Source organism: Lepus europaeus, chromosome 18 (assembly GCF_033115175.1).
Source record: "Lepus europaeus isolate LE1 chromosome 18, mLepTim1.pri, whole genome shotgun sequence".
Classification (NCBI taxonomy): Eukaryota; Metazoa; Chordata; class Mammalia; order Lagomorpha; family Leporidae; genus Lepus; species Lepus europaeus.
Window position 1 is genome coordinate 45,754,914 of NC_084844.1, and position 26,490 is coordinate 45,781,403.

Sequence of the window (26,490 nt, forward strand, 5' to 3'; positions counted from 1 at the left end):
CCAGAGGCAGCAGACCCCAGTGTGGCCCTCCCTGCTCCCCTGCCCCCACCCAACAGAGCGAGCCACAGCCAGCCATGGGTGCTGCCTGCCTACCTCCAGCCTTTCTGTCTCAGGGCAGGTGGTGGGGGGAGACAGAACAGAGCGGAGGGCTGGGGTATCAAGAGGCTGACGTGGCCCTGCCCCGCCCCTACAGATAACAAGGACATCCTGCTGATGCTGAGTGACATGGACATCAATGCCATCGCCGGCACCCTCAAGCTCTATTTCCGGGAGCTGCCCGAACCCCTCCTCACAGACCGGCTTTACCCGGCCTTCATGGAGGGCATTGGTGAGGATCCCAGGGCCCCTGGACCCTCTTGCACCTGCGCCTCCCCCCTCAGACACCCAGACAGGAGTTGGCACCTCAGAGCCGAAGAGGAGGCAGGGTCAGGCCGGGGGTCTTGACATGCCTTGTGCTGAGCTTTCCAGAAGAACCACTCTTGTCCCCTCCCCCTCTGCCCATGGACTGCTCAGCAGGGCTCCTGCTCCCACCCGCCTGGCCCAAAGCAGGCCGGGCACGCCTCCTCTGCCTGCCTGCCACACCCGGGGCTTTGGCCCCAAAGCCCCCAGGGGGAGCCAGGAGCGGCAGAGGTGGGGAGCAGACATCCCGCCGCTGGCAGCGTTGGGCAACACCGCCCTCAAGTCAGCCACGCAGAGCAGCCTGGGGGAGGCCCATCAGCACTGGCCATGCAGTGAGGGGAAGGCGGGGGTCTGCTCCCCCAGGCCCGCCTTCGGGCCCAGTTCTAGTTGCGGTAGGCCCCACCCCCTGGCAGCCAGGCTCCCCCTCGGGGTCCCAGAGCCTCACGGCCACAGGGGCTCCAGCCAGGGCTCCCAAGCCTGGGCCTAGCCCCTCCTCTCCCCTCCTCTCCCTGCAGCCCTGTCAGACCCTGCTGCCAAGGAGAACTGCATGATGCACCTGCTCCGCTCCCTGCCCGACCCCAACCTCATCACCTTCCTCTTCCTGCTGGAACACTTGAAAAGGTGAGGTGGGGCGGGGGGTGAGGGGACCCAGGACTGCCCCAGGCAGGGACCCCGTCTCCGCCGTGCCTCTCATCAGTGCTTTTCACCTTGCACTCCCTTCTTCCATTTTAAGCACCACCTGGGTCCTGATGGCAACCTCAGACATTGGTCACAGAACGCTTAGAATGCTGAGCCCAGAGCCAAGGCCGGTGGCCGGTCCCTGGTCCTCTCAGCACCCGTGGGTCCCAGCCCACCAGCAGTGCATTTGTAAAATGCAGTGCAATGGAGAGTGTCGGGCAGTGTAAGCACACGTACTCTCTCACTCGACCACATAGACACGGCTGCTGGGTTGCAGCAAGGCTGCGTCACAGTCACAGAGTTTGAAACCTACTGGTCTTGGCCCACATCCGTTCTCCAGACAGGGAGACGGAGTCCCCAGCCCGGCAAGGACTTGCTTGGGTTAGCAGCTCTGTCCTTAGGACCCACCTCTCCCAAATCCTGATCTAAGCCCCTTCTCACCATCCCCTTCACCCTGCTCTGGTTGGTGCACAAAGTTCAGAGCCGAAAGTGGCCTTAAAGGCACTCACGAAAGCCCCGGACTAATCCCAGGTGGGAGTGAAGACAGGTCACCAGGCGCCCAGGCGCTCCCCAGCCCCAGCCTTGGGGGCCTGCTGTGTGGCCCAGCCCCTGTCGGGCCCAGGCACCCGCTACAGTGCTGCAGGCCGGCCTCGGCAGGGCCCGCGGAGACCTGGATGCGCCTGGGACCGCTGTCTTGTTTTTCCCATTATGAGACATTTTCCCCTCTGGTTTGGCCAGGACCTAAGCCCCAACCAATTCCCAAATAGTTTGGCAGGCGCTGTGGGGAGGACGCACAGAGGAGTGGGAAGGGAAACCCATTAGGTTTTCCACCCTGGGAACCGGGCACAGCCTGTTCCCACATCTGGGCCCCTGGCTCTGTGTGTGCGTGTGGTGTCGGTTTGCGTGGCATGTGTGTCTGCTGTGCGGAGGGGTGTGCGCATGTGGGGGGACGGTGTGTGTGTGGTGGGGCCGGCCCCGCGGCACAGTTGCCCGCTGGCACTGTGGTGTTTGTGTGCCGTTTCCAGAGCAGTCAGTGGGCGTGGCCTGGCTGCTGCCAGAGGGCGGGGCTGCGGGTACCCCAGGGCGGGCGGAGCTCAGCCCCAGAAACATTTCTGAGGTTGGTGAGCTTTGCTGGTGTGTTTGGTGACACTGGGCCTTGCCTGGACAACAGCCACAGGTGGCAGCTGCCACTGTCACTGAGAGCCACAGAGCTTCTGGTCTGTTACCCAGGAGAAGCAGGGCACGACCCAAAGGGAGGCAGACCCTTCTAGAACAGGGTGGGCTCAGGGCCCCATCGTGGGATGCAGCTACCGGGCTCCCGGCCCGCCGCACCCCCTGCAGGCCCCTTAGCCCAGTGTGACTGATGGGGTCCGCAGCAGAGCACTTAGGAGCATGGGTTCCAGGGTGAACCGCCTGGATCCAGATCCCAGCTCTGTCACTTGCTAGCAGTGTGACCTTGGGCGAGACACTTAACCTGTCTGTGCCATGGAGATGCTGGTCGACAGCGCCCTCCTCAGAGGACCGTGAGCAGGACGGCTGCTACAGCCTTCTTAGAACAGCCGTGTTCTCCGAGGCAAGGCAGCGGGAGTTCCCCGTGGGCCTGCTGGCCTTGGCACGTTGTCATCAGTCCAGGGGTGGCCCTGAAACTGGGAACCTGTCATAGCAATGGACGGGACACAGCTGAGGGTGTGGTCCCCAGGCTTAGTCCCCTTCTTAGCGGGAGATCTCTGTCCTTGAGAGGGGGCTGACTTGTGTTGCCATGGGTTAAAGCCACTGCTTGTGACACTGGCATCCCATATCCGAGTGCCTGGGATCGAGTCCCAGCTGCTCCACTTCCAATCGTGCTTCTTGCCAACATGCCTGGGGAGGCAGCAGGGGATGGCCCAAGTGACCCATATGGGAGACAAGGATAGAGTTCCAGGCTCCTGGCTTTAGTCTGGCCATTTCAGCCATTTGGGGGATGAACCAGCAGATGGAAGGTCTCTCTCTCCTCCCCCCGACCCCGATGCTCTGCCTTTCAAGTCAATAAATCAGTCTTAGCAGGAGCGGGAGGCTAGGTGGCTGTCTCCCGGGAGTCTTGCTGGGAGTTCCTGTGGCTGGGGCCAAGGGTCCCGGAGCTCCGGGTGCTTCTTTCTCAGCCCTGCCGTCCCTTTCAGGGTTGCCGAGAAGGAGCCCATCAACAAAATGTCGCTCCACAACCTGGCTACCGTGTTTGGCCCCACGTTACTGAGACCCTCAGAAGTGGAGAGCAAAGCGCATCTCACGTCAGCTGCAGACATCTGGTCCCACGACGTCATGGCACAGGTAGCGGCAGCACTGCCCAGGCCTGGGGCTGGGGGGCGCCAGAGAGCTCGACTCAGAGCCCCACCCTGGGCCCTCCCAGGCCAAATCGAAATGTTTGTACCTAGACAGGGGCCCGGGGAAGGTGTGTCCCGGATGCTGCCTGCTTTCTGGGAGTGCCTCTGTCTGGGAAAGCAAGCCCAGGGTGTAGAGAACTCTGGGGGAGCCTTGTCCTCGTGCGTGAAAGCTCTGGGAGGCTTCCATGGGATCCCTACTAGACCTAGAGCTGGGTCCAGTTGGAGGCAGAGCCACACCGCCAATGCCAGCCTGAGGCTCTGGGTAGAGTGCGGCCAGGGACAGGGCTCTGGGGTGCCCCCTACTGCTGTACATGGGCAAACACACCTAGACTTTCAAGGAAGTGGTCCCCCAGTCCAGGGACCACTTCTCAGCAGGTCGGATGAGGAGGCCAAGGGCCCCGGCCTCAGTGCCCCTGTCTCCCCACAGGTCCAAGTCCTCCTCTACTACCTGCAGCACCCCCCCATCTCCTTCGCCGAGTTGAAGCGGAACACACTGTACTTCTCCACCGACGTGTAGCCCGGGGCGGGGCCGGCTGCAGGGGCGGCGGGGCCAGCCTCACCAGCCGGGGGCCCTACACAGACTTGAAAGACTGCAGTGGGACACTCCCACGCCCGGACTCTAGGGCACACCGGCTCCCAGGAACTGGACCCTGAGCGTCTTTTGTGGCACCTTGTACAGAGCCAGCTGGCCAGCCCCCAGCCGCAGCGCCGCGCCCCGGGCTCCCGCCCTCGTCCCTCTAGTCGTGTCTAAAGCTCCGTGCTGTTGGGGACTGTTCTATGTGTATCTGTCATGCAGAAGAGGTACTGACCACGCCGGTGTGGGCGCGCACATAGCCTGCTTCGTTCTTCCATTTCCTGCAGCACTCTCCTCCCGCGTCCGGTGCGAGGGCTTGGACTCTGCTGCCAGCCTCGCTCCCAGCCCCGCCCCCAGACGGCAGTCCCCGCGCAGCCTCGCCTGCACCGCTGGCCCGCACGCATGGGCAGCCTCCGTCCTCGCTCTGTCGCCTTGACGCAACTGAAGAGGCCCTGGGTGGCGGCGGCAGTGGCGGTCGCCTGAGGCTGCCGCGGGCCGCCCCGGCCTCTCCCTGCCCCCGTGGAAGCACACCTGCTTTGCCTTGCTGCCTGTGCAAATGTTGGACAAGGAGACACACACTAACCGTCAGCTTAGCGCAGAGCTGGACAGCAGACTTCTGGACTTTTCCACCCGCGACTCTCCATTTGCAGGGTTTGTCTTTTCTGCCTCTGGCCTACCCGTGAGGCTGTCTTTGACTGTTTCTTCTGCTTTTCGGTTCCTTTTCCCCCAGTGTTCTGTTTCCATTGAGTGTAGATTCACAGTGACTTCCTATCTAGAGGGTCAGGCAGAATCTGGGGAGGTGGGAGAGCAGCTGCTGAGGAAGCCAGGCAGGGCGGGCAGTCAGAGGGAGGCCGCGCAGCACGGGTGGGGGACACGGCTCGGAGAAGCCAGGCTTCCTGGGGGCCAGCGAGGCGGCTGAAGCAGGTGTCCGGACACGGGCAGGCTCCCCTGGGGAGGCTGGCTGGCACCTCGCGTACCTCACAGTACTTTTGCCTTAGATTTCACGTTCTCCTCTGCCAAGCACTGCCACGGGGCAGCCCCCACGGCCACGTGTGCTCTGAGACCCGGGCAGGACAGGCACAGGCCAGCAGGAGCCACAGCACCGCCTGTCTCGGGACCGGGTGCTGTTGGGGCCCTCACTGCAGACAGCTTGCTCCACAGTGGGGGCTCAGCAGGTCCCATCCCCAACTCTGAACCCATTGCTCAGTACTGGGAAGGGCGGCCTCCTGTGGCAGAGGGGTTCCAGGCCCTCCGCTCTTGTTGCTCGTGCTCAGGGCGAAGTCTTCGAGGGGCTCGCTGGCCTCAAGCTGTAGTGCTTTCTGATCCGTTCACACCCGTGGCCTTCGGCACAGCGGTACCCACTGCGCGCACGTCGGAGGAAGAGATGCCTGAGAGGAAGGAAGTAGTGGCCACCCAGCCGCGGTCAACAGCTCAGTGAGTTCTCCCTGGGACAGGCGGCCGAGGAGGAAGAATGCCACTGGCGCCCGAGACCCCACGCCTGCCTGTGCCCGCCATCTCCGCTTGACACGCGGTCGGCCGCTGAGGTGTGGTGGGGAAGGCTCTGGCTCGCCTCTGACAGCGACGAGTCAGAGGTCCACGTGGCGCTAGTGACAGCCCAGATGAGTGGCTCCCACTGCCCCAGAGCCGGGGCGTTCGCCTCCCAGCGTCGGGTAACTGAGCAGCGTGCAAGCTGGCCGAGCGTACACGAGAGCAGGAGCAGGCAGGTTTATGAAGCTGGCCCCCAGAGGTGGAGGCTTACATGCCACACCTGGACTAAGCTGCACCCAGGAAACCTGGGGTGGGTTCTCCTCAGACGGCCTGTGCAGGCCACGGTGTCACTGGGCCTGCAGGCTCTGGGTACGCCTGTCCTTGCTGGGCACCAGCTGAGGCTGCCAGTTTTTGCCGATGGAGGTAGGATGGGACCCTTCATTAATATTTGACTTTAATAAGTTGGTAAGGATATATTTTTTGTCTATGTTCCGTTTCAACTTATGTAGATTATAAATTGATGTAAACCATGTGAGAGGAAAATGTTAATTAAAAAAAAGATGCAAAGCCCCAACATTTGCACAAAACTCAGCCCTGTGGTGTGGATGTTTGTGTTCTCAGTAGTCCAGGGAAGCCCACCAATCTAAATATTTAACTCTGCCAGCTGCCTCCAGATGTTTCCAGGAACCTCGTTACCTACCCGACTCCCCTTGCGCCTCCCTTCAGCCTGTGGGGCCTGGGGTAGATCCAGGGCGGCAGGGATGAGCCAAGGCTTCTCCGTGCTCTTGGGTCCCCCACAGCCGGCTGCTGCTGGCGCTGCCCTCTGCATCTACCAGCACGGCTCCCACTGCCAAGTGCCTGCGCCCCATCGGGGACCTGGCCCTCGGAGTGCCTTGGAGACGCCGGGAAGTTAAGTCCATCGAAGAGCTGCCTTCCTGTTTATGTAAACATTTCTCTACGTTTTGCTTGCAAGTAGCAAGTCTTTGGGGCAGCCTTAAGATCCAAACTGCTCGTGGGTGAAGCTGGGTGCCCCTGAAGGCCCACCTCGCTCTGGGACAGCCAGTGGGGTTAACGCAGGCTCCCACCAGCCGGAGCCACTGGACACTGTTTATTCTGGAGATCAGGAACAGATGTGTGTGAAGATTGCTGTTTGGTTTATGAGCTCATACTGGCTCCCTGGCCATCTAAAACAGGAAACTCTTCATCTCCTGATTGAACAGTCGGTGCAGACAATGCTTAGATTATTGGGCCCACCGCTGCCGACAGCCTCAGGGCTCATCTCCAAAGCCGCTGGGAGGGCACTGTCTTTGCACGCGCTAGACAGGCGGTGCGAGGCCCCAGGCAGCCCGGCCTAGGATTCCGACAGGTGCCAGGTCGCAGGGTGTGACTGCCCTGGCTTCATGTGCTCGCACCGGCGATGTGATCGCGGCCCGCAGAGGCAGCACTCTCAAGTTTGTTTCTGGAGCTCCGGGGAACGCTCCAAATGGCCCAGCAGCAAAGGTGCCTCGTGCCTATGAGCCTGGGGTGGGCGGGATGCAGAACTCCTGTAGATGGCCGTGAGTGCGCAGTGCTAGCTCACACCCGCGCCGAGGCATGGCCAGAGGAAGGTGTTACCAGACCGTCTGACATCGCCACTCGCATATGCATACAAGCTGGGGATGCCTGCCTCTTTGAACTCTGGCTGAGCGTGGGGGACGGGCTACAAGACAGAACAGACGTGAAGAAAGCAAAAGAACACCAGTACCGTCCAGCAGAAACGAGGGTGTCCCGCGGCTGCCTGCTGCCCACAGCCCCGCGTGAGGCCGAGCCCACGGCCATCGGCCTCCCTCTCCCCCAGAGCTCCAGGGGGGCACAGCCCCAGCGTGGGCACAGCTGTCAGGAGGCTGGGTTTTGGTCTGTGATGCAGGCTGAGCTGCTGCTGTCAGAAAAAGAGCACGTGGCCAAGTCAAAAATGGGTAAGATGACCAAACACCCCACTGGCCCCGGCCCCGGAGAACGAAGGCAGTGGGGACGAGCCCTCAGCCTTGGCTCAGCCAGGCGCTGCCGTGACCACACCATCCTGTGTGTCCGCGAGCCGGGCCTGGCCCCGCGGTCAGAACACGACGGCAGCGTGTGGGCCGGCGCAGGAGGGTTGCCCTTGGAATTTCCATGCACCCTAAAAAGCGGCTCTGCTGGGCCTCCGGGGAGAGGCCCCGGAGAGGATGGCCTGGTCCTCTGCAGACCCCGACAGCGTGGCTCTCAGGGGACCTCGCTCTTCCTGTGGATGGTCCGGCTTGGGGCCCCTGGGGATTGTGTGCTTGGAAAAGAAACCAACCTTTTCAACTGTTATAGAAACATATACATTGTACCAAGGAAGCGGGACATAACTGGCTGGATGGCAGAGTGCGCAGTGCCCCGCCCTGGCACGAGCCGCTGGCCGCCTGGGGCTCCAAGACGGCAGGCCTCCTGGGTGTGCAGTAGCGAGCTGCCAGCGGCCAGCACAGAGCCTCCGGGGAGCTCAATTCCTGCAAGTCCCCCTGCCCCCCACTCTGCTCTGAGGACAGTCCAGCCTGGCCAGAGTCCAGGAGTGGCTGAGAGCGTAGCTGCTCCGGAAGCTGGAGGCAGATGGCAGTCAAGTGGCTCCCTTGCGCCACCAACACCGTGAAGGACCACGAAGGCCTCCAGCCCCGGAAACAAGGGCCCGGAGTAGCGTGGAATCCGCACTGCGGAGCGCAGCTCTGATCCTGGGCCTGTGCGTCCTTCCCACGGGCAACGGCTCTCACCGCAGGTAATAATCGATGGCAGCCGAGAACGCAGCAAAACCTCCACAGCCAATGGCCCCAGCCTTTAAGCCAGCTGTAAAGAAACAAATGACATTTCCGAGGTGACACAGGCTGTGACGGGCTGCGCACACGCAGAGACCAGCTGGCGCACCTGACGGCAGCTCTGGCAGACTCCAGTGAGGCAGGGTCCACCGCCCACCTGGTATTTTCTCTAACTGGACATTCACGTAGCTCCTCTCATTCCAAAGGATTAGTATGTCCAGCCTTAGGGAGACAGCCCCTCCCAGGCAGGAAATGGGTTAAGAGAACTGTGCTTAGAATCAAATGAAAGCATATGGCCTTTGACCCTGATTTGTTTATGGAATAAATTCCTGGGAAGGTGATCAAAGCAGCCCCGGAGGGGGCCGCGCTGCTCAGAGGCCCTGGGAAGACCCCAAGGGAAGTCACCCATGAATCACAAGTGGCTGCCTGACTTGGAGGAGAGGGTCTTTGCCCTGGGTAAGCTGGAGCAGGACAGAAGGGCCTGGTGACAGACACCGCTCCGAGGCCAGTCTCGTCCCCGAGACCCTGCCCCGCACACAGGGAGCAGCAGCAGGGACTGCCGGACAGCTGATAATCTGACGTTCTAGACCATCTAGACTTAGTTTTCAACGAGAAGAAATTTGAGAATCTTCAACCACAAAGAGATTACTATTCCACTTTTTATGTTAAAATGGAGAATTACATAGAATTATTGTGAAAAGCATCCAAACACCTGAAGTGCCTGGAGCTGACAATTCAGCATAACCTTCAAAGGTAGACAAAGGGGCCCCCGAGGGTGAACGCACCTGGCCCAGACCAACACACGCCAGCAATTACCCAGGGGTCATCTGTTCCCCAGAGGCCTTCAGGCCACACTGGGAGACTGAGTGGTCACTACTGCAGGAGGTGGCACTGCAGCCAGAGGGCAGCAGCCAGTGACGCCATTGAACATCGTGCAAGGCCCAGGACTGCTGCCCCCCAATTCCTAAAAGGCCCATGAGGCTCAAAATGCCAGCAGTGCCACGGAGCCGCGCTGGTGCTGACGCCAGCAAGTTTCACCCCCTAGTTACAGCACAGCAGTCACGACTCGCTCATCAGGAGGGAAGACTGTCCATGTCCCTGGCACACTCGCATGTTTGGGGATGGCGACTTGCACATGATGTCCAAGGCCACAAAGGAAAAGGCATTTGAGAGCTATTCACTAACCTCTGAAACCGATGGCTCCTCCAGTGATGCAGCCACTAATGACGCTGTTCTTCCAATCTGATTTTCCTCGGTACTGGGGGTGGAGAAATGCAGTTTAGAGCCAAAGACAGCAGCCAGACACAGTGATTATGGAAGAAAACCCAGGGCACTCAGCTGACTGATTCAGCACCTCCCCAAAGGAAACCCAATCTTTTATAAAAGCATTCCTAAAATTTGACTGTGTTCATAAACGGTTCCTGTAGGGGGCACCAGAGCGCTGCAACAGAGTCCAGCACTGGCAGTGTAATCACAATTTATTATCTGGTTTTCTATTAAGTCTCAGATTAAAAATTATTAACTGGGTTGGCGTTGTGGCATAGCAGATAAAGTCAACCCATGCAATGTGGGCATCCCATGTGTGTGCTAGTTTGTGTTCCAGCTGCTCCACTTCCGATCCAGCTCTCTGCTATGGCCTGGGAAAAGCAGTGGAGGATGGCCCAAGTGCGTGGGCCCCTGTACCCAAGTGGGAGATCCTGGAGAAGCTCCTGGCTCCTGGCTTCAGCCTGGCCCAGCCCTGGCTGTTGCAGCCTTCTGGGGAGTAAACCAGCAGACCTCTCTCTCTGTCTCTCCCTCTCTCTCTGTAACTCTCTCAAATAAATAAATTTTTAAAAAAAAATCATTAACTAATGTTTAGCCTACAAAAAGTAAAAACAGGGGCCAGCCAGTATCCCATATGGGCACCAGTTCATGTCCCAGCAGCTCTGCTTCTGATCCAGCTCCCTGCTAACGGCCTGGGAAAGCAGTGGAAGATGGCCCAAGTGTCTGGGCCCCTGCACCCACGTGGGAGACCTGGATGAAGTTCCCAGATCCTGGTTCAGTCTGGTTCATTGCTGGCCACTGGGGAAGTGTTCCAGGGGATGGAAGATCTATCTCTCCTTCTCTCTCTGATTTTCAAGTAAATAAATAAATGTTTAAAAAGTAATAATTTATTTAAAAGATAAAGAGTAGGGCCGGCGCCACGGCTCAATAGGCTAATCCTCCGCCTAGTGGCGCCGGCACACCGGGTTCTAGTCCTGGTTGGGGCGCCGGATTCTGTCCCGGTTGCCCCTCTTCCAAGCCAGCTCTCTGCTGTGGCCAGGGAGTGCAGTGGAGGATGGCACAAATACTTGGGTCCTGCACCCCACAGGAGACCAGGAGAAGCACCTGGCTCCTGCCATCGGATCAGCGCGGTGCACCGGCCGCAGCACGCCAGTCATGGCGGCCATTGGAGGGTGAACCAACGGCAAAGGAAGACCTTTCTCTCTGTCTCTCTCTCTCACTGTCCACTCTGCCTGTCAAAAAAAAAAAAAAAAAAAAAGATAAAGAGTAATACAAGCCTCTAACATAAATCCACAAAAAGTTTCTATTAGTTAGGGTGGGTGTTTGGTACAGCTTAGGCTGCCCTGGGGATGCCGGCACCCCACATCAGAGTTCTTGGGATCAAATGCTGCCTCCACGCCCAACCTGGCTTTCTCCTAATGTGCCTGCGAAGCAGCAGATGATGGCTCAAGTGATGGGGTCCCTTCACCCACATGGGAGACCCACATGGATTTCCGGGCTGCTAGTTTCAGCCTGGCCCAGCCCTACTCTTTGCAGGTACATTGGGGAGTGAACCAGTGGACAGATCTCTCTGCGTCTCTCTCTCTGCCTTTCAAATAATTTTTTTTTTTTTTTTTTGACAGGCAGAGTGGACAGAGAGAGAGACAGAGAGAAAGGTCTTCCTTTTTCCGTTGGTTCACCCCCCAATGGCCACTGAGGCCGGCGCATCTCGCTGATCCGAAGCCAGGAGCCAGGTGCTTCTCCTGGTCTCCCATGTGGGTGCGGGGCCCAAGGACCTGGGCCATCCTCCACTGCCTTCCCGGGCCACAGCAGAGAGCTGGACAGGAAGAGGAGCGACTGGGACAGAATCCGGCGCCCCAACCGGGACTAGAACCCAATGTGCCAGTGCTGCAGGCGGATGATTAGCCTATTGAGCCGCGGCGCCGGCCTCAAATAATTTTTTAAAAAATGCTTAAAGTTTACATTAGGGATCATTTTATGATAAAAACCATAAAGTATCTGATGTTTCTAATCTTTTCTTTTTTAAAAAATTATTTGAAAGAGAAACAGGTTCCTCATCTGCTGGCTCACTCCCCAAATGCCTGCAGCAGCTGGGGTAAGGCCAGGCCGAAGCCAAGAGCCTGGAGCTTGAGCCTGGATCTCTGATGCGGCTGGCAGGGTCCCAGCTCCGTGAGCCATCACCTGCTGTGTCCCAGAGTGCACACCCAAAAGAAGCTGGGACGGGAGCAGGGCTGGGATTCAGACGCAAGCACTCCGAAGAGGGACGTGGGCGTCCCACAGGGTCCCAGGCACTGAGTCAGCCCCCAGCCCTGGCTGCCTTCTAGGAGCTGCGCTGAGAGTGTTTCTCTTTAAGAGTCCTGAGATGGCAGCCGGCAGGGGTTTCTCAGGAGGCACGGATACTTACAGATTCCACCAAACACTCAGTACACGAAAACATGGCTCCCACAATGGCGAAATTCTTGGCGTAGGACATCCCCCTTTGTCCCATGTCCTTAAGAACCTCCTTTGCAGTCGGTGTACGGTACGGGTCTTTGGGATCGAAGCCCACGTTGGTATCGATGCCGGCAGTAAACACCCCGAACGCACCTCCCAAGACAAACCCTGGAAGCAAACACAGAGCGGAGGAATAGTCCTTGGCATTTTGTGGAATGCCGCCTCAGAGTCACGCTCATCAGTGCCCGGGTGGCCACCAGCGCAGGGAACGCACCCTCTTGCCACTCGCCCAGGATCTCCACATTACACAATGCAAGGTCCATCCCCTTCGATTTCTCTCTCCTTTTCTTTCCTAACCTGCCTGAAGATTCTGTCTCTAGCCCTCTGTTCTCTCCATACTCTCTCAAACACATGCCCTCACTCCTCCGCCACGGCCGAGCCCCATGACCGTAAGGTCAGTGAGGACGCCCAAGTGCCAGACACCAGGCGCTTCCCAGCACCGGCCAGGAGGATGCCAGCGCCCTTTCCTTTATACAGATGTGGAGACCAAGGGTCAGCAAGGCTAAGGAACTTCCCCAAGGTCACAGGGCCACGCCGCTGCCCACATCTGCCGCTCCTGTGGCTCCTGGACATCTGCACGTGGATGCCTCCTCGCCGCCTCAAAGGCAGCCAAGTTCACGGATACCAGGCCACCTCCCCCGTGGACTTTTCCTTCACCATCACCACAGCCCCGTATCTCAGCAGTAATTCTGCCTGCTTCTTCGCTTCCCCTGCAACCAGGCAGCTACAGAAGATGGACAAACCCTTCCAACCTAGCTCTCCAAGCACGCCCATGGCCATCTACGTCCACAACTGCGTCTTCATCACCCCCACCCTGGAGCGTCAGCGACTCAGGGGAGGCCAGGGGGAGCAGCGAGCAGTCCGTGCCTGCAGGGAGCTTGTCTCAGCCGTCTCCGCGGCCATCCCACCCAGCCTCTCCTCCTTCCCCACACTCCACCCCGAGTCCCTTCATCACTCTCCTAAAAAAGAAAGTTTTTTGTTTTTATTTTATTTTGACAGGCGGAGTTAGAGAGGAAGGTCTTCTTTCCGTTGGTTCACCCCCCAAATGGCTGCTACAGCCGGTGCACTGTGCCGATCCGAAGCCAGGAGCCAGGTGCTTCCTCCTGGTCTCCCATGGGGTGCAGGGCCCAAGCACTTGGGCCATCCTCCACTGTCTTCCCGGGCCACAGCAGAGAGCTGGACTGGAAGAGGATCAACAGAGACAGAATCCGGCGCCCCAACCGGGACTAGGACCCGGGGTGCCGGCGCCGCAGGCAGAGGATTAGCCAAGTGAGCCGCGGCGCCGGCAAAAAAGAAAGTTTTACCAGCAAGCAGTCTAACGCCTGTGAGCGTGGGCGCAGAGCTCAAATCCCGCCTCCCCGCCTCCACTTTCCCCTTTCTCAGCCCTGCAGGTTCACCTCTGCTGTGGCCTTCCGCCACTAAGCAGACTCCCTCTCCTCTCTCTCTTTTTCTCACTGGCACTCATTTCTTACAGGTCGTTCGTTCTCAGCGAGACTTAAACTCAGCACACACGCGGCCAGTCCACCCAGTGCCCGTGAAGTGTTCGGTCCGTCCTCATAGCCTCCACAGGTCAAAGAAAGAGAACCAGAGGGCAGGCCCAGCCTCCTCCGCCCCCTGGCCACCGCTGCCTGCTCCGTCCTGGCAGCTCCTCGGCCAAGCCCCCCGTCCACCTGCTCCTCTGAACAGGAAAACCTCAACTCCACCGGACCAAGGCTCTGTCTCTCCCACCCCCTGTTTCCGCGGCCTGGCGCAGCCCAGTTGCTCAGCAACAAGTTGTTGAATTAAGGATGCAATGAATGAAGAATGAACGAAGAAGTCACCCATGCTACGGCCTGGCCGCCTCCCTCAAAGGGGCCGCCTCCCCGTTCGGATTTCCGAAGGCCAAGCTGACCCCGGGGCCGGAGCCTGAGGTCACCGGGGCGCGGCGGGGACGCAGCCGAGGTCGCGCGTCTGCACCGCGGCCCCGCGAGCCCTCCGCCTCCCGGGCCCACGCGCCGCGTCGGCCTCACCTCCCACGCAGGCCAGCGCTGCCTTGAAGGCGCAGCTCTCCATCGCCCTCTCGATCATCTTCTGCTCCTCGCTCTTGGCCGGGCTCGGGATCCCGCCCAGGCTCCCGGGCTCCAGGAGCCGCGGCTGCCGCTTGTCCCCCACCAGGTACTGCAGGAGGAGGCTGTACTGCAGCGGGGCTTCGGCGGGCTCGGCGGGCGCCGAGCGCCCGGCGCTGGGGGCGGCCGCCGCCATGACAGCAGCTGCCCCGGGAGGCCCCCGCGTCGCTCTTCCAACACAGCAGATTCCACAAACTCCTCGCCGAGCGAGCGACTGTGTCTCAACGGCAGATTCGTCGCAGCGGGAGAGCTGCGGAAGCCGACATCGGCCTGGGAGAGTACCTGGCCAGAGCGCTGTGGTGCTCCCCGAAAGCCGAATCAAGCTTGTGAAGCAGTCCCAACGGCACAGACAGGCACGTTTCAGTCACCGGGAACCGCCCTCATCCTTCTGGGGCCGCGGCGTGCTGTGGGCCGGCATTGGGAGCGCTAACCCGAACAGCAACTACATTTCCCAGAAGGCCTTGCGCGTGCTCTCGCGCGTCGGACCGGTCTGGAGCGCATTGGAGCGCTCGCCTGGCGGGACGCGAGCGGCGTCGCCCCGCGGGCTGCAGTGCGGCCAGGGGCCGGCAGGGGGCGCGTGCGCGCTGCCGAGCTCTCTCCGCGTCCTCTTTGGGACCTGGATGTGAAATGTTGGTGACGGGCCGTGCTTTGCAGATAAACGTGGAGGAATGGCATAACCGTATGTAAGGAGCGATGTGTTCGGTAATTAGAGGACGGAGCAGTAAGAGTGATGCTAGCCCAGCTAAGAGAAGTCAGGATCTGGGATCTGAGGTGACGGACCCTGGTCCAGTACGGAGGGCCAGCCAGGCCATGCATGGTGCTGTTGCCCGCGGGGCTCGTGTCCTGTGGCAAGCTGGGCACTAATGCTCATGTTTTTGCAGCTTGCAAAACAAAGCCAGGAGCCAGGGGCTTCATCTGAGTCTCCCATGTGGATGCAGGGGCCCAGGCCCTTGGGCCATCTTCTGATGTTTTCCCAGGCGCATTAGCAGAGAGAGCTGTTTGGGAAGTGGTGCAGCCAGGACTCGAACTGGCACCCATATGGGATGCTGACATTGCAAGCACTGGCTTAACCTGCTCACCCAGCGCTGGCCCCTTACCCAGAGTTTTCTAAGCTGATGTGAGATTCACTGTTGTACTCCCACCAGGCCATCCTCACTCTGAGGTTCCTAGCGACTTCCCAATTGTCCAGCGTCACGCACACATCACGCTGCCAGACGTCGCGGCTGCCTGTGGCCTGGCTGACTGCTCCCTCCTGTGAAGTCCCCAGTTCCATGGAGCCCCCGTCTCCACAGCCTCTGTACTTGCTCCTCTGCAGCTCCCTCTGCCTGGGCAAGCTGGTCACACTCACGGCTTTCCCTGCTACTCCCAGTGCCTCATCCACTCCTGCATTTTAAACATTTATGTAGCTCGTTATTTTATTGGAAAGATGGGGGGGTGGGCCCGGCGCTGTGGCGCAGTGGGGTAAAGCCCTGGCCTGAAGCACCAGCATCCTATATGGCTTGGGGCATTATCTGCTGCTTTCCTACGTCCATTAGCAGAGAGCTGGATTGGGAGCAGAGCAGCTGGGACTCAAACTGGTGCTCCTATGTGGGAAGCTGGCATCACAAGCAGCAGCTTAACTCACTGGACCACAATGCTGGCCTCTAATCATCTTGCTTATTATTTGTTTGTTTGCTTGTTCGAGAGGCAGAGATAAAGAGACAGGGCTCCCATCCACTGGTTTACTCCTCAAAGGCCCACAATGACTAGAGTTGGACCAGAATTGAAACTGGGAGCCAGGAACTCAATCCATGTCTCCCCCATGGATGGCAGGAACCCCATCACTTGAGCCATCACCACTGCCTCCCAGGGTCTGCATGAGCAGGAAGCTGGAGTCAGGATCTAGGGCTGGGATTTAAATCCAGGTAAGCCGATGTGGGAGATGGACATCTTGACCATTTAGCTAAACTCCCTCCCTTCATTTGGGTTTTAAGAAGAAGAATTGAGGCCAGCACTGTGGCACAGCAGGTTAAAGCCCTGGCTTGCCATGCCAGCATCCTATATGGGCGCCAGTTCAAGTCCCAGCTGCTGCACTTCCGATCCACTGCTAATGCACCTGGGAAAGCAGTAGAAAATGCCCCAAGTGCTTGGGCCCCTGCACCTACCTGGGAGACCCAGAAGAAGCTCCTGGCTCCTGGCTTTGGATCAGCCCAGCTCCAGCCATTGCAGCCATTTGGGGAGTGAACCAACAGATGGAAGACCTTTCTCTGTCTCTCCCTTTCTCTGTAACTCTTTCAAATAAATAAAATGAAATATGAAGAAAAAGGAAAAAGAGTCTCTCTGGGGCTGGCATTGTGGAGCAGGGGGTTAAGCTGCTGCCTGTGGTGCTGCCACCTCACATCGGAGTGCCCCAGCATCCTGTGTCAGAGTGCCAGTTCAAGTGCCAGCTGTTCCACTTCCATGCAGCTCCTGCTGAGACAGCAGAAGATGGCCCAAGTGCTTAGGCCCCTGCCACCCACATGAGAGACCAGGAAGGAGTTCCTGGCTCCTGGCTTTGGCCTGGTGTAGTCCTGGCTATTGGAGCCATCTGGGGAGTGAAACAGTAGATGGAAGATCTCTTCCTCTGTGTGTGTGTTTCTTCTTCTCTCTCTGTCACTATGCCTTTCAAATAAACCTTAACAAAGGGAGGGAGGGCCCACTTCTTGGGAGCACTGATTAAGTCGTGTCCAATGAGAGAGCTTCCCCATCCCCCTTCAAGAGGGGCAGGACTAGTTCTCTACTGAGTGGACTTTGGAGGCAAAACAAACAAAATAAACCTTTCTTTGAACTTTTTTCCCCCCACCACAGGCAGAGTTAGACAGTGAGAGAGAGAGAGAGACAGAGAGAAAGGTCTTTCTTTTTCCGTTGGCTCACCCCGCAAGTGGCCACTATGGGTGATGCATTGTGGCCAGCACGCTGCGCGGATCCGAAGCCAGGAGCCAGGTGCTTCCTCCTGGTCTCCCATGCGGGTGCAGGGCCCAAGCACCTGGGCCATCCTCCACTGCACTCCTGGACAACCGCAGAGAGCTGGCCTGGAAGAGGAGCAACCAGGACAAAATCCAGCACCCCGACTGGGACTAGAACCTGGGGTGCCGGTGCCACAGGCAGAGGACTAGGCAAGTGAGCCGTGGCGCCGGCCCAAAATAAACCTTTCTAGGAGAGGACAGAAAAATCGGAGTGGCTAATTGGATCACTAATAAATACTACGGCTTTTACAGAGTGTAGAAAAGTAAGAGACTTAACAAAAAACCCTCCTTGAACCTTATCTTGGATTCTCAATCCTGGAAGATAATGCAGAAGGGGAACCAACGGATTTATGGCCTAGCAAACAGAAAGTGACCCCCTGTGACCTCTGGCCAGAACTTCCTAAACCATGGAGTAAATATGACTTGGGTTGTTAGCGAAGGAGCCCGGCCCTGGCCAGCTCCCAAGGAAGAGGGGGTTTACTGGAAGTGTCCTGGGGTGACTCACACTCCAAGGGCCAGCTGAGCCAGCTCATCCTGGTCAGGCCAGCACCCAAGGCTGCCTGGAACTGTGGGAAATAAGCCCACCTGACACCACCTACTCATGGATGGACTCAGGACCATGGAGGAAGCAGAACGTGAGGCGTTTATTGATATCCGGTCTCCTTATCGATAAACTGCAGTGGTGACCCAGTACCTGGGTCCCTGACTCTTATGTGGGAGCCCTGGGTGGAGTTCCAGGCTTCTGGCTTTGGCCTGACCCATCCCTGGCCCTTGTAACCATTTGGGGAGTGAACCCGTAGATGGAAGGTTGCACTTTGTGTTTCTCCCTACCCACCCCCACCGGCCACTCTGCCTTTCACCTAAATAAATGTCTTTTTAAAAAACAAACACCATAGAATAATGTGCTGCTGCCATCTCTTCCCAATGGCGTGAGAGCGACATTGTGTTTGAAATCAGCTACAATGGGAATATTTACACCCCATGGTATAAATGGCCCGGCACAGCATTCACTGTGTGTTTTGGGAATGAAGAACATTGTCCTCTTTAGGAACCCAGTACTTGGGGGTAGTAGGGAAGAAAAGTAGAGCATGAATTGCTGTTACTATCTAGGAAAGCAAAATCTGTGTTGCTTTTACAACTTGTGCCCAGGAAGACACATGTTCCCGTACAAGTTCAGTGCTTACTGGAACATTTCCATTCCTGGTTGTCTGCCTTTGACTTTCTCTTTTGGAGCCAAAAGCAATGGCTCAGAATCATGCTTAATACTTTGTGTTTTTTAATGTTTGAGAGTTGAGTTTGGACTTAAGTTTTTTTACTGTGAAAGTTTTTATTCTAATTATTTTATAACTTTTTATTAACCTACAGTACTTGTACAATTTAAAAATGCATTTATTGATTGATTTGGTAGGCAGAAAAATAAAGATAGAGAAAGAGAGAGCATGCATCTGCTGGTTCATTCTCCAGATGGCCACAAAGGCCGGGACTGCACCAGGCCAAAGCTAGGAGCCAGGAGCTCCATCCGTATCTTCCACGTGGGTGCCAGGGACCCAGCAGCTTGAGCCCTCGTTGCTGCCTGCCAGGGTGTGCATGAGCAGGAAGCTGGCAGCAGGTATTGAACCCAGGCACTCTGATGTGGGATGGAGTCTTAACTCTCAGAGTTTTGATTGCTAGGTCAAATACCTGCCCCCAAATCTGAACACTTTCATGGGATGTAGTATAGTAGATGCTGTGTTGTGTGTCATTTCTTTCTTTCTTTCTTTTTTTTTTTAAGATTTTATTTATTTATTTATTTGAGAGATAGAGTTATAGTGAGAGGGAGAGACAGAGAGAAAGGTCTTTCATCTGCTGGTTCACTCGCTAAATGGCCACAACGGCCAGAGCTGTACCGATCCAAAGCCAAGAGCCAGGAGCTTCTTTTGGGTCTCTCGTGTGGGTGTAGGGGCCCAAGGACTTGGGCCATCTTCCACTGCTTTCCCAGGCTATAGCAGAGAGCTGGATCGGAAGTGGAGCAGCTGGGACTAGAACCTGTACCCATATGGGATGCCGGCACCACAGGCGGAGGATTAACCCGCTGGGCCACAGTGCTGGCCCCGTAACTTCTTTCTAGTCATCATTCTTTGACTTGTGCCTGATCCTCAGTGAAGTAGAAAATGTTGTTGTGATGATGTCTTCATTCTTTTTGACTCTGACCTGTCATAGCCATGGTGAGAACAAAGGTATCCCACACTCCTCCCAGTGAGAGACCTCTCTATCCTCCCCTGCTTCTGGGGGGTGGGCTGGGCTGCTTCTTCTATGGCAAATTCCCTCCACTCCATAATTGTGTGGCAGTTTTGTTTACCCACTCACACCCAACACCCAGATTGTTTACTCTCTCGCACAGTACTGCTTTGGCTTTGCTACCAAATGCTGTGGGGAATCTGGAAGCCGTCTGGGCATTCGAGGGGAGGGCGGGGGGCTGTCAGCCCCTGTCTCAGACGTGGTTAATGGATCAGAACTTCGGTTCTACTTGCGATAGAATCATGTTGATGAGCCTCAGGAGGACAGGTTGTGATCTCCAGATTTGATCTGAAAAAGTCCTGGAGGCAAATAGCAATATGCGTGGTGTTTCTTCTAGCATCGTGCTGTTTTGACAAGGAAAGCAGAAAAGAGAAGACTTTGGGAACTGGAGACCAGACCTGCCTGCTTTGTTAAGGGATAAAAAAAACCATAAAAAGGACAATAATGGCAACTTCCCCAAAGTGGCAGACGCAATAGGGGCCAGAGAGGCCAACATAGCACCTGCATGTACCTGGCCCGGACAGCACCCTTCTCTCCCTGCCTTCAACTTGCTCTGTGTCGGATCTGACCTCCTTCACCTCACTCACCTCACTCACCTCTCCAGCAAGCAGTTCCTCCCATCAGTGGATCTGCTGCAAAAGACCAGCTTCCTAAAAAGGAGAAGGTAAAAAAAGAGAAAAAAAACTAATCCAGCATTGAGCTACAGGCTACATCTTTTACAGGAGACTCTCAATGAAATGGACTAGATTTTGATTCAGGTTTTGTTGAATCAGTTATTTCTTGAAGCAGATGGACTGGCAAAACTTTGATCAGTAAAATGTTCCTTTTGTTATGAGCCTTTGTTAACATGGAGTTAGGTTTATGTGTGTGAAATGGTTTTTTTTTTCCTCATTCATTCTGAGATGTGCTGCTGTACCTTAACTATTCCTTTCTTTTACAAGGAATTGTTTTATTTCTTTTGAAAGGCAAAGTTACAGAGAGAGAGAGAGACAGTCGGACAGACAGACAGAGAGAGGTCTTCCATCCGCTGGTTCACTCCCCAAATGGCCACAATGGCTGGGACTGGGCCACACTGAAGCCAGGAGCCAGGAGCTTCTTTAGAGTATCTCACATGGGTGCAGGGGCCCAAGAACTTGGGCCGTCTTCTACTGCTTTCCCAGGCACGTTGGTAGGGAGCTAGATAGGAAATGGAGCAGCCAGGACACAAATTGGCGCCCATATGGGATGCCGGTGTTGCAGGCAGAGGCTTAACCCGCTGCACCACGGTGCTGGCTCCCATTAACTATGCCTTTCTACACTTGGAGAATCTTATCCTTTAATGTACTTCTTATTCAAAAATGCAAAGCATGTTTTCTTCTTAGAATACCTTCCATATTTTTCTCACATCTATTCCTAGTCTTTCAGCTTCCTTCCCCAAGCAGCCTGTTACTGTTTCTTAAATGCCTTTCCAGATATAGTTTTCGCATATATAAGCATTATATTTGCATGTGGATATGTGTTTTGCTCCACTTAAAAATGTTACAGGTAGAAGGTTGGCACCGTGGCTCAACAGGCTAATCCTCTGCCTAGCGGCGCCAGCACCCCAGGTTCTAGTCCCGGTCGGGGCGCCGGATTCTGTCCCGGTTGCCCCTCTTCCAGGCCAGCTCTCTGCTGTGGCCAGGGAGTGCAGTGGAGGATGGCCCAAGTGCTTGGGCCCTGCACCCCATGGGAGACCAGGAGAAGCACCTGGCTCCTAGCTTCAGATCAGCGCAGTGCGGCGGCCATTGGAGGGTGAACCAACGGCAAAGGAAGACCTTTCTCTCTGTCTCTCTCTCTCACTGTCCACTCTGCCTGTCAAAAATAAAAATAAAATAAAATAAAAAATGTTACAGCTGGGGGCCAACATTGTGGTGCAGCAGGTTAAGCCCCTGCTTGCCACACCAGCATCCCATATCAGAGCTCTGGTTCAAGTCCCAGCTGCTCTGCTTCTGACCCAGCTCCCCGATAATGCAATAGAAGCAATAGAACATGACCCAAGTGCTTGGCCCCTGGCTTCAGCCTGGCTCAGCCCGGCTCAGCCCCAGCCATTGCAGCCAGTTCAGGAGTGAACCAGCCAATGGAAGATCTCTCTCTCTCTCTCTCTCTCTCTCTCTCTCTCTCTCACTGCCTTTCAAATAAATAATTTTTTTAAAGATTTATTTATTTACTTGAAAGAGTTACACAGAGAAGGGGAGAGAGAGAGAGAGAGAGAGAGAGAGAGAGAGAGAGAGAGAGAAGTTTTCCATCCACTTGTTCAGTCCCTAGTTGGCTACAACGGCTGGAGCTGAGCTGATCTGAAGCCAGGAGCCAGGAGCTTCTTCCGGGTCTCCTACGTGGCGCAAGGACTTGGGCCATCTTCTACTGCTATCCCAGGCCACAGCATAGAGCTGGATCAGAAGAAGAGCAGTCCAGACCAGAACTGGTACCCATATGGGATGCAGGCACTTCAGACCAGGGCTTCAGTCTGCTGTGCTATAGCACTCAGCTCCCTGTTAATATGCCTGGCAAAGCAGCAGCAGATGGCCCAAGTCTCTGGGCTCCTGCATCTTGGCCTCGTCCAGTCCCAGCTGTTACAGCCATTTGGAGAGTGAAGCAGTGGTTGAAAAAATCTTTTTCTGTTTGTTTATCTCTCTCTCTCTCTCTCTTTTTTAACTTTTATTTAATGAATATAAATTTCCAAAGTACAGCTTATGGATTACAATGGCTTTCCCCCCCATAACTTCCCTCCCACCCGCAACCCTCCCTTTTCCCGCTCCCTCTCCCCTTCCATTCACATCAAGATTCATTTCCAATTCTCTTTATATACAGAAGATCAGTTTAGTATATATTAAGTAAAGATTTCAACAGTTTGCACCCACATAGAAACACAAAGTGAAAAATACTGTTTGAGTACTAGTTATAGCATTAAATCACAATGTACAGCACATTAAGGACAGAGATCCTACATGAGGAGTAAGTGCACAGTGACTCCTGTTGTTGACTTAACAAATTGACACTCTTGTTTATGGCATCAGTAATCACCCTAGGCTCTTGTCATGAGTTGCCAAAGCTATGGAAGCCTTTTGAGTTCACCGACTCTGATCATATCTAGACAAGGTCATAGTCAAAGTGAAAGTTCTCTCCTCCCTTCAGAGAAATGAAACTCTTTCAAAATAAATGAATAAATCTTTGGGGAAAAAAATGTGAGACTGATGCTTAACCAGGGGCCGCCACGTTGTGCTTATCATGAACCAAATATTACCTGATCACCGATTCAGAAAGCTGGGAACACACTCGAAACTCATAGTTGTTCAGGTCACTTGTCAAATGGCTGGAATTTTGCACTCAAATGAGGAAGACAACGCACAGGAGCGCAGCAGCCGTCATCGGATGGAAATGGTCGCATACATGACCGGCCAGAGCAGGCTCTGGAGGCAGAAGGGAGCTACAGGAGTGGCCCAAAGACGCTTTCCCATGTTTCCCCACCACGGCTGCACCTCCCCCTCTCTCCCTGCCTGCCCTCTGGTCAGTTGTTCTGGAGTTGGACCCAGGGCTTCTGCCGTGGTCAGCTTCAGAGGCCACGTAGAACTGACATCATTGGCCTGCTTTTCAGCCCTCTGGACTCAGACTAGAACTGTACTGTTGGCTCTTCCTGGGTCTCCAGCTGGCCAGCTGCAGACTGTGGGACTTCTCAGCCTCCTTGGTTGCAGGAGTCAGTTCCTTACCATAAAGCTCGTTCTATATATTGGCTCTGTTTCTCTGCAGAACCTCCTAGACTAATGCAGTATACACAGAAACCTCTTATTGTTTTCTTTTTTTTTTTTTGAATATTTATTTTATTTATTTGAAAGAGTTACAGAGAGGGGTAGAGACAGAGACAGGGGTCTTCCATCTCCTCATTCATTCCTCAATGGCCACAACTGCTGGAACTGGGTCCATCTGAAACCAGGAGCTTCTTCCGGGTCTCCCACGTGAGTGCAGGGGCCCAAGCACTTGGGCCATCTTCTACTGCTTTCCCAGGCGTGTTAGCAGGGAGCTGGATCAGAAGTGGGACAGCTGGGGCTAGAACTGGTGCCCTTATGGGATGCCAGCGCTGCAGGCCAGGGCTTTAACCCACTGCACCACAGCGCTGGCCCTGTATCGTGTTCAGAACTAGATTGTATTCCAGATGATGACTGTCATGACGGAATTATCCGCAGCCATACAGTTAGACTCTTCCCAGTTCTCTAGTGTTTTTCTGGTTTCACCAGTGCAGTAGTAGCTATCTGTACACACATATCTTTGTGCATGTGTGTGTGTCACCGTACCTGAAGACTGACTGTGACTTAGGAATTCTTTACATTTTTTTTCCTTTTTTTTTTTTTTTGACAGGCAGAGTGGACAGTAGAGGGAGACAGAGAGAAAGGTCTTCCTTTTTGCCGTTGGTTCACCCTCCAATGGCCGCCGCGGTAGGCGCGCTGCGGCCGGCGCACCGCGCTGTTCTGATGGCAGGAGCCAGGTGCTTCTCCTGGTCTCCCATGGGGTGCAGGGCCCAAGAACTTGGGCCATCCTCCACTGCACTCCCTGGCCACAGCAGAGAGCTGGCCTGGAAGAGGGGCAACCGGGACAGGATCGGTGCCCCGACCGGGACTAGAACCCGGTGTGCCGGCGCCGCAAGGTGGAGAATTAGCCTGTTAAGCCACGGCGCCGGCCAGGAATTCTTTACATTTTTAAAAAGATTTATTTATCTAGGGGCCAGCGTTGTAGTGAAGCCTGTTGCGCCGGCATCTCATGCGGTGGTTGGATAGGGTCCCAGTTGCTCCACTTCTGATGCAGCCCCCTGCTGATGGCCTGGGAAAAGCAGCGGGAGGATGACCCAAGTCCTTGGGCCCCTGCACCCACGTGGGAGATCCGGAGGAGGCTCCTGGCTCCTGGCTTCAGCCTGGCCCAGCCCTGGCCATTGCGGCCTTCTGGGGAGTGAACCAGCGGATGGAAGATCTCTCTTTCTCTGCCTCTCTCTTTCTCTCTGTAACTCTGACTTCCAAATAAATGTGTTTTTTTTTTTAAAAAGTGACAAGTGTATATTTTTCTCTGTGTGTTTTGTATGCCATCATGTACCTTAGAATGCAACTTCTCAGAAGACTGTATCATGACTGTCGGGCATGTTGTGGCTCCTGAGCACATATTTTAAAGCAACAATAATTTTCAGAAGTGTAACTAGCTAGATACCAGCAGGGACAGTCTCTTTAAGTGCATCTCTTATACCACATACGCAGAGAGAGTGCTCCCCATGAGCCAGAGGACACTGGTTAATTCCTTACAGGGAGCTGAATGAATCTCGTTGGGCTTCATCTTGCAACAAACACCCACTAGAATTATGATTTTGAATCCTTTCCATCGCAAATCCCTCTTTCCACACCCCTTTAGAAGGCAGCTGCAGCATTTGGCGTGTAACCAAGGCTGCTGCACCAACAAGTCTCTAAGTTTTATTTATATTTCATGTGCAGTATGTTCGAACTCTCACTTTCCCAGGTGCCAGATGCTAGTTTGGACGCACTCCAGTGGAACATGCTTTCCTGTGAAATAATGAAAGTGAAATGCTGAACAAACTGCCTCTTTATGTCAGACTTGCACCCAGCATCCCCAAGTTAAGTACTCTAATAACGAGGTCACTATTTTCCCAAGTGTGCAGTCCCCACGCTCCCTCTTCACCCACCTCCATACTACATCCCATGTCCTGTGGCTTCCATAGGATACATATACTTACATACATTCTTTATGAAAAAGAGGAGAGAGAGAGAGAGTGAGAGAGAGAGAGAAGAAAGAGAGAGAGAGGGCTCCCAGCTACTGGTTCACCCCCCAAATGGCTGCAACTCAGGAGCTGGAGCTGAATATGGAACCCAGGTACTCTGCAATTGGATGTGAGTATCTCAACCACCAGGCTGAAAGCCCACCCCCTTTTAAATTTCTTTACTGTTCATTTGAGAGTGTCAGAATGTTGGGATCCACCTGTCTCACATGCTTTCAGCAGTGCCTGGATGTACACTTTTTATGTAGCACTTAGAAAGCAGTAGTGCAGCTTCCTGGCTGTGCTCCTGACTCCAGCTGCCGACTTCCTGTTAACGCATAGCCTGGGAAGCAGAGGTGATGGTTCAAGCAATGCACCGGGCCACCTGTGGGGGGGACCTGGATTCAGTTCCCGTCTCACGCCTTCAGCCACGCCTAGCCCTGGCTGTTGCGGGCTCTGGGGAGTGAACCAGTGAATAAAAGTTCTCTCTCTCTCTCTCTTTCTCTCTGCCTTTCAAATAAAAATAAATAATTTTAAAAAGAAAAATAAGTAAAAGATATTAAGATGATTTCACTAAAAAGTGATACTTTCTATGTGCTTTATAATACTGTCTGTGAGTGGCACAGAATTTTGACATGACATTCTCAAAATTTAACATGGAATTTGACCTTGCTGTACAGTTGGCATTTGGCATGGTGGTTCAGCTGCCACTTAGGGTGCCCGCATCCTATGTCAGAGTGCCTAGGTTCATGGCCTGGCTCTGCTCCCAGTTCCAGCTTCCTGCACCCTGGGGGGCAGCTGATGATGGCTCGAGTACTTGGGTCCCTACCACCCACCTGGGAGACCCAGACCAAGTTCCTGTCTCCTGGCTTCAGCCTGGTGCAGCCCATGCTGTTGTGGACATGTGGGGTATGAAATCAGTCATTTGGAGATTTCTCTGTCTCTAAATAAATAAAACAGCTTTTTTTTTTTTTTTTAAACAGTCCCCAGTCAGATACTACTGGTGAAACGAGCTGGGTAATGCGGTACTAGGAAAGTGGATATCATGTGCAGAGATAGCCTGGCCACTGTGGGCTCCCATTTCCGTGTCTTTCCTCGGTCTATGTGGTAACGTTTCCCTGAGCTGCAAAGCTGTGCAAGTCCTTGTTCCACCCTAGAAAAGTGAAAAACCTTAGGCACGAGTGTTTACCTTTTCTAAAAAAGATTTATTTATTTATTTGAAGGAGTTACATAGAGAGAGGAGAGGCAGAAAGAGAGGGATATTTTCCATCCACTGGTTCACTCCCCAAATGGCCACAACAGCT

General features: G+C 55.1%; 2 protein-coding genes across 3 annotated transcripts in view; one reads left to right on the top strand and one right to left on the bottom strand.

Annotated features, from left to right (window-relative positions):
• The window catches only part of ABR (ABR activator of RhoGEF and GTPase), a 135,018-nt gene extending 129,078 nt beyond the window's left edge, over positions 1-5,940 (top strand). For both annotated transcript variants that reach the window (XM_062175318.1, XM_062175319.1), the window contains 4 exons: positions 194-328; positions 915-1,020; positions 3,234-3,381; positions 3,862-5,940. In XM_062175318.1, coding sequence (XP_062031302.1) covers positions 194-328; positions 915-1,020; positions 3,234-3,381; positions 3,862-3,951 — 479 coding nt within the window. In that variant the 3' untranslated portion in view covers positions 3,952-5,940. The remainder of the gene's footprint in view (positions 1-193; positions 329-914; positions 1,021-3,233; positions 3,382-3,861) is intronic.
• A 232-nt stretch (positions 5,941-6,172) lies between these two features.
• On the bottom strand, positions 6,173-14,559 carry TIMM22 (translocase of inner mitochondrial membrane 22). The gene is made up of 4 exons (XM_062175321.1): positions 14,066-14,559; positions 11,968-12,164; positions 9,486-9,558; positions 6,173-8,331 (listed from the first exon to the last, which is right to left on the bottom strand). The coding sequence occupies exons 1-4, from the start codon at positions 14,295-14,297 to the stop codon at positions 8,255-8,257; spliced, it is 579 nt and encodes a 192-aa protein (XP_062031305.1). The 5' UTR covers positions 14,298-14,559; the 3' UTR covers positions 6,173-8,254.
• Between the last annotated feature and the right edge of the window lie 11,931 nt (positions 14,560-26,490).

What these genes read in the sequence shown, in the direction of transcription:
- TIMM22 (XM_062175321.1), bottom strand. Translation starts at nt 14,297, where the DNA reads ATGGCGGCGGCCGCCCCCAGCGCCGGGCGCTCGGCGCCCGCCGAGCCC. An exon ending in CTGAGTGTTTGGTGGAATCT is followed by an intron (nt 9,559 to 11,967) that starts GTAAGTATCCGT and finishes CTCCACCCCCAG; the next exon opens with TACCGAGGAAAATCAGATTG. An exon ending in AGGAGCCATCGGTTTCAGAG is followed by an intron (nt 8,332 to 9,485) that starts GTTAGTGAATAG and finishes GTTTCTTTACAG; the next exon opens with CTGGCTTAAAGGCTGGGGCC.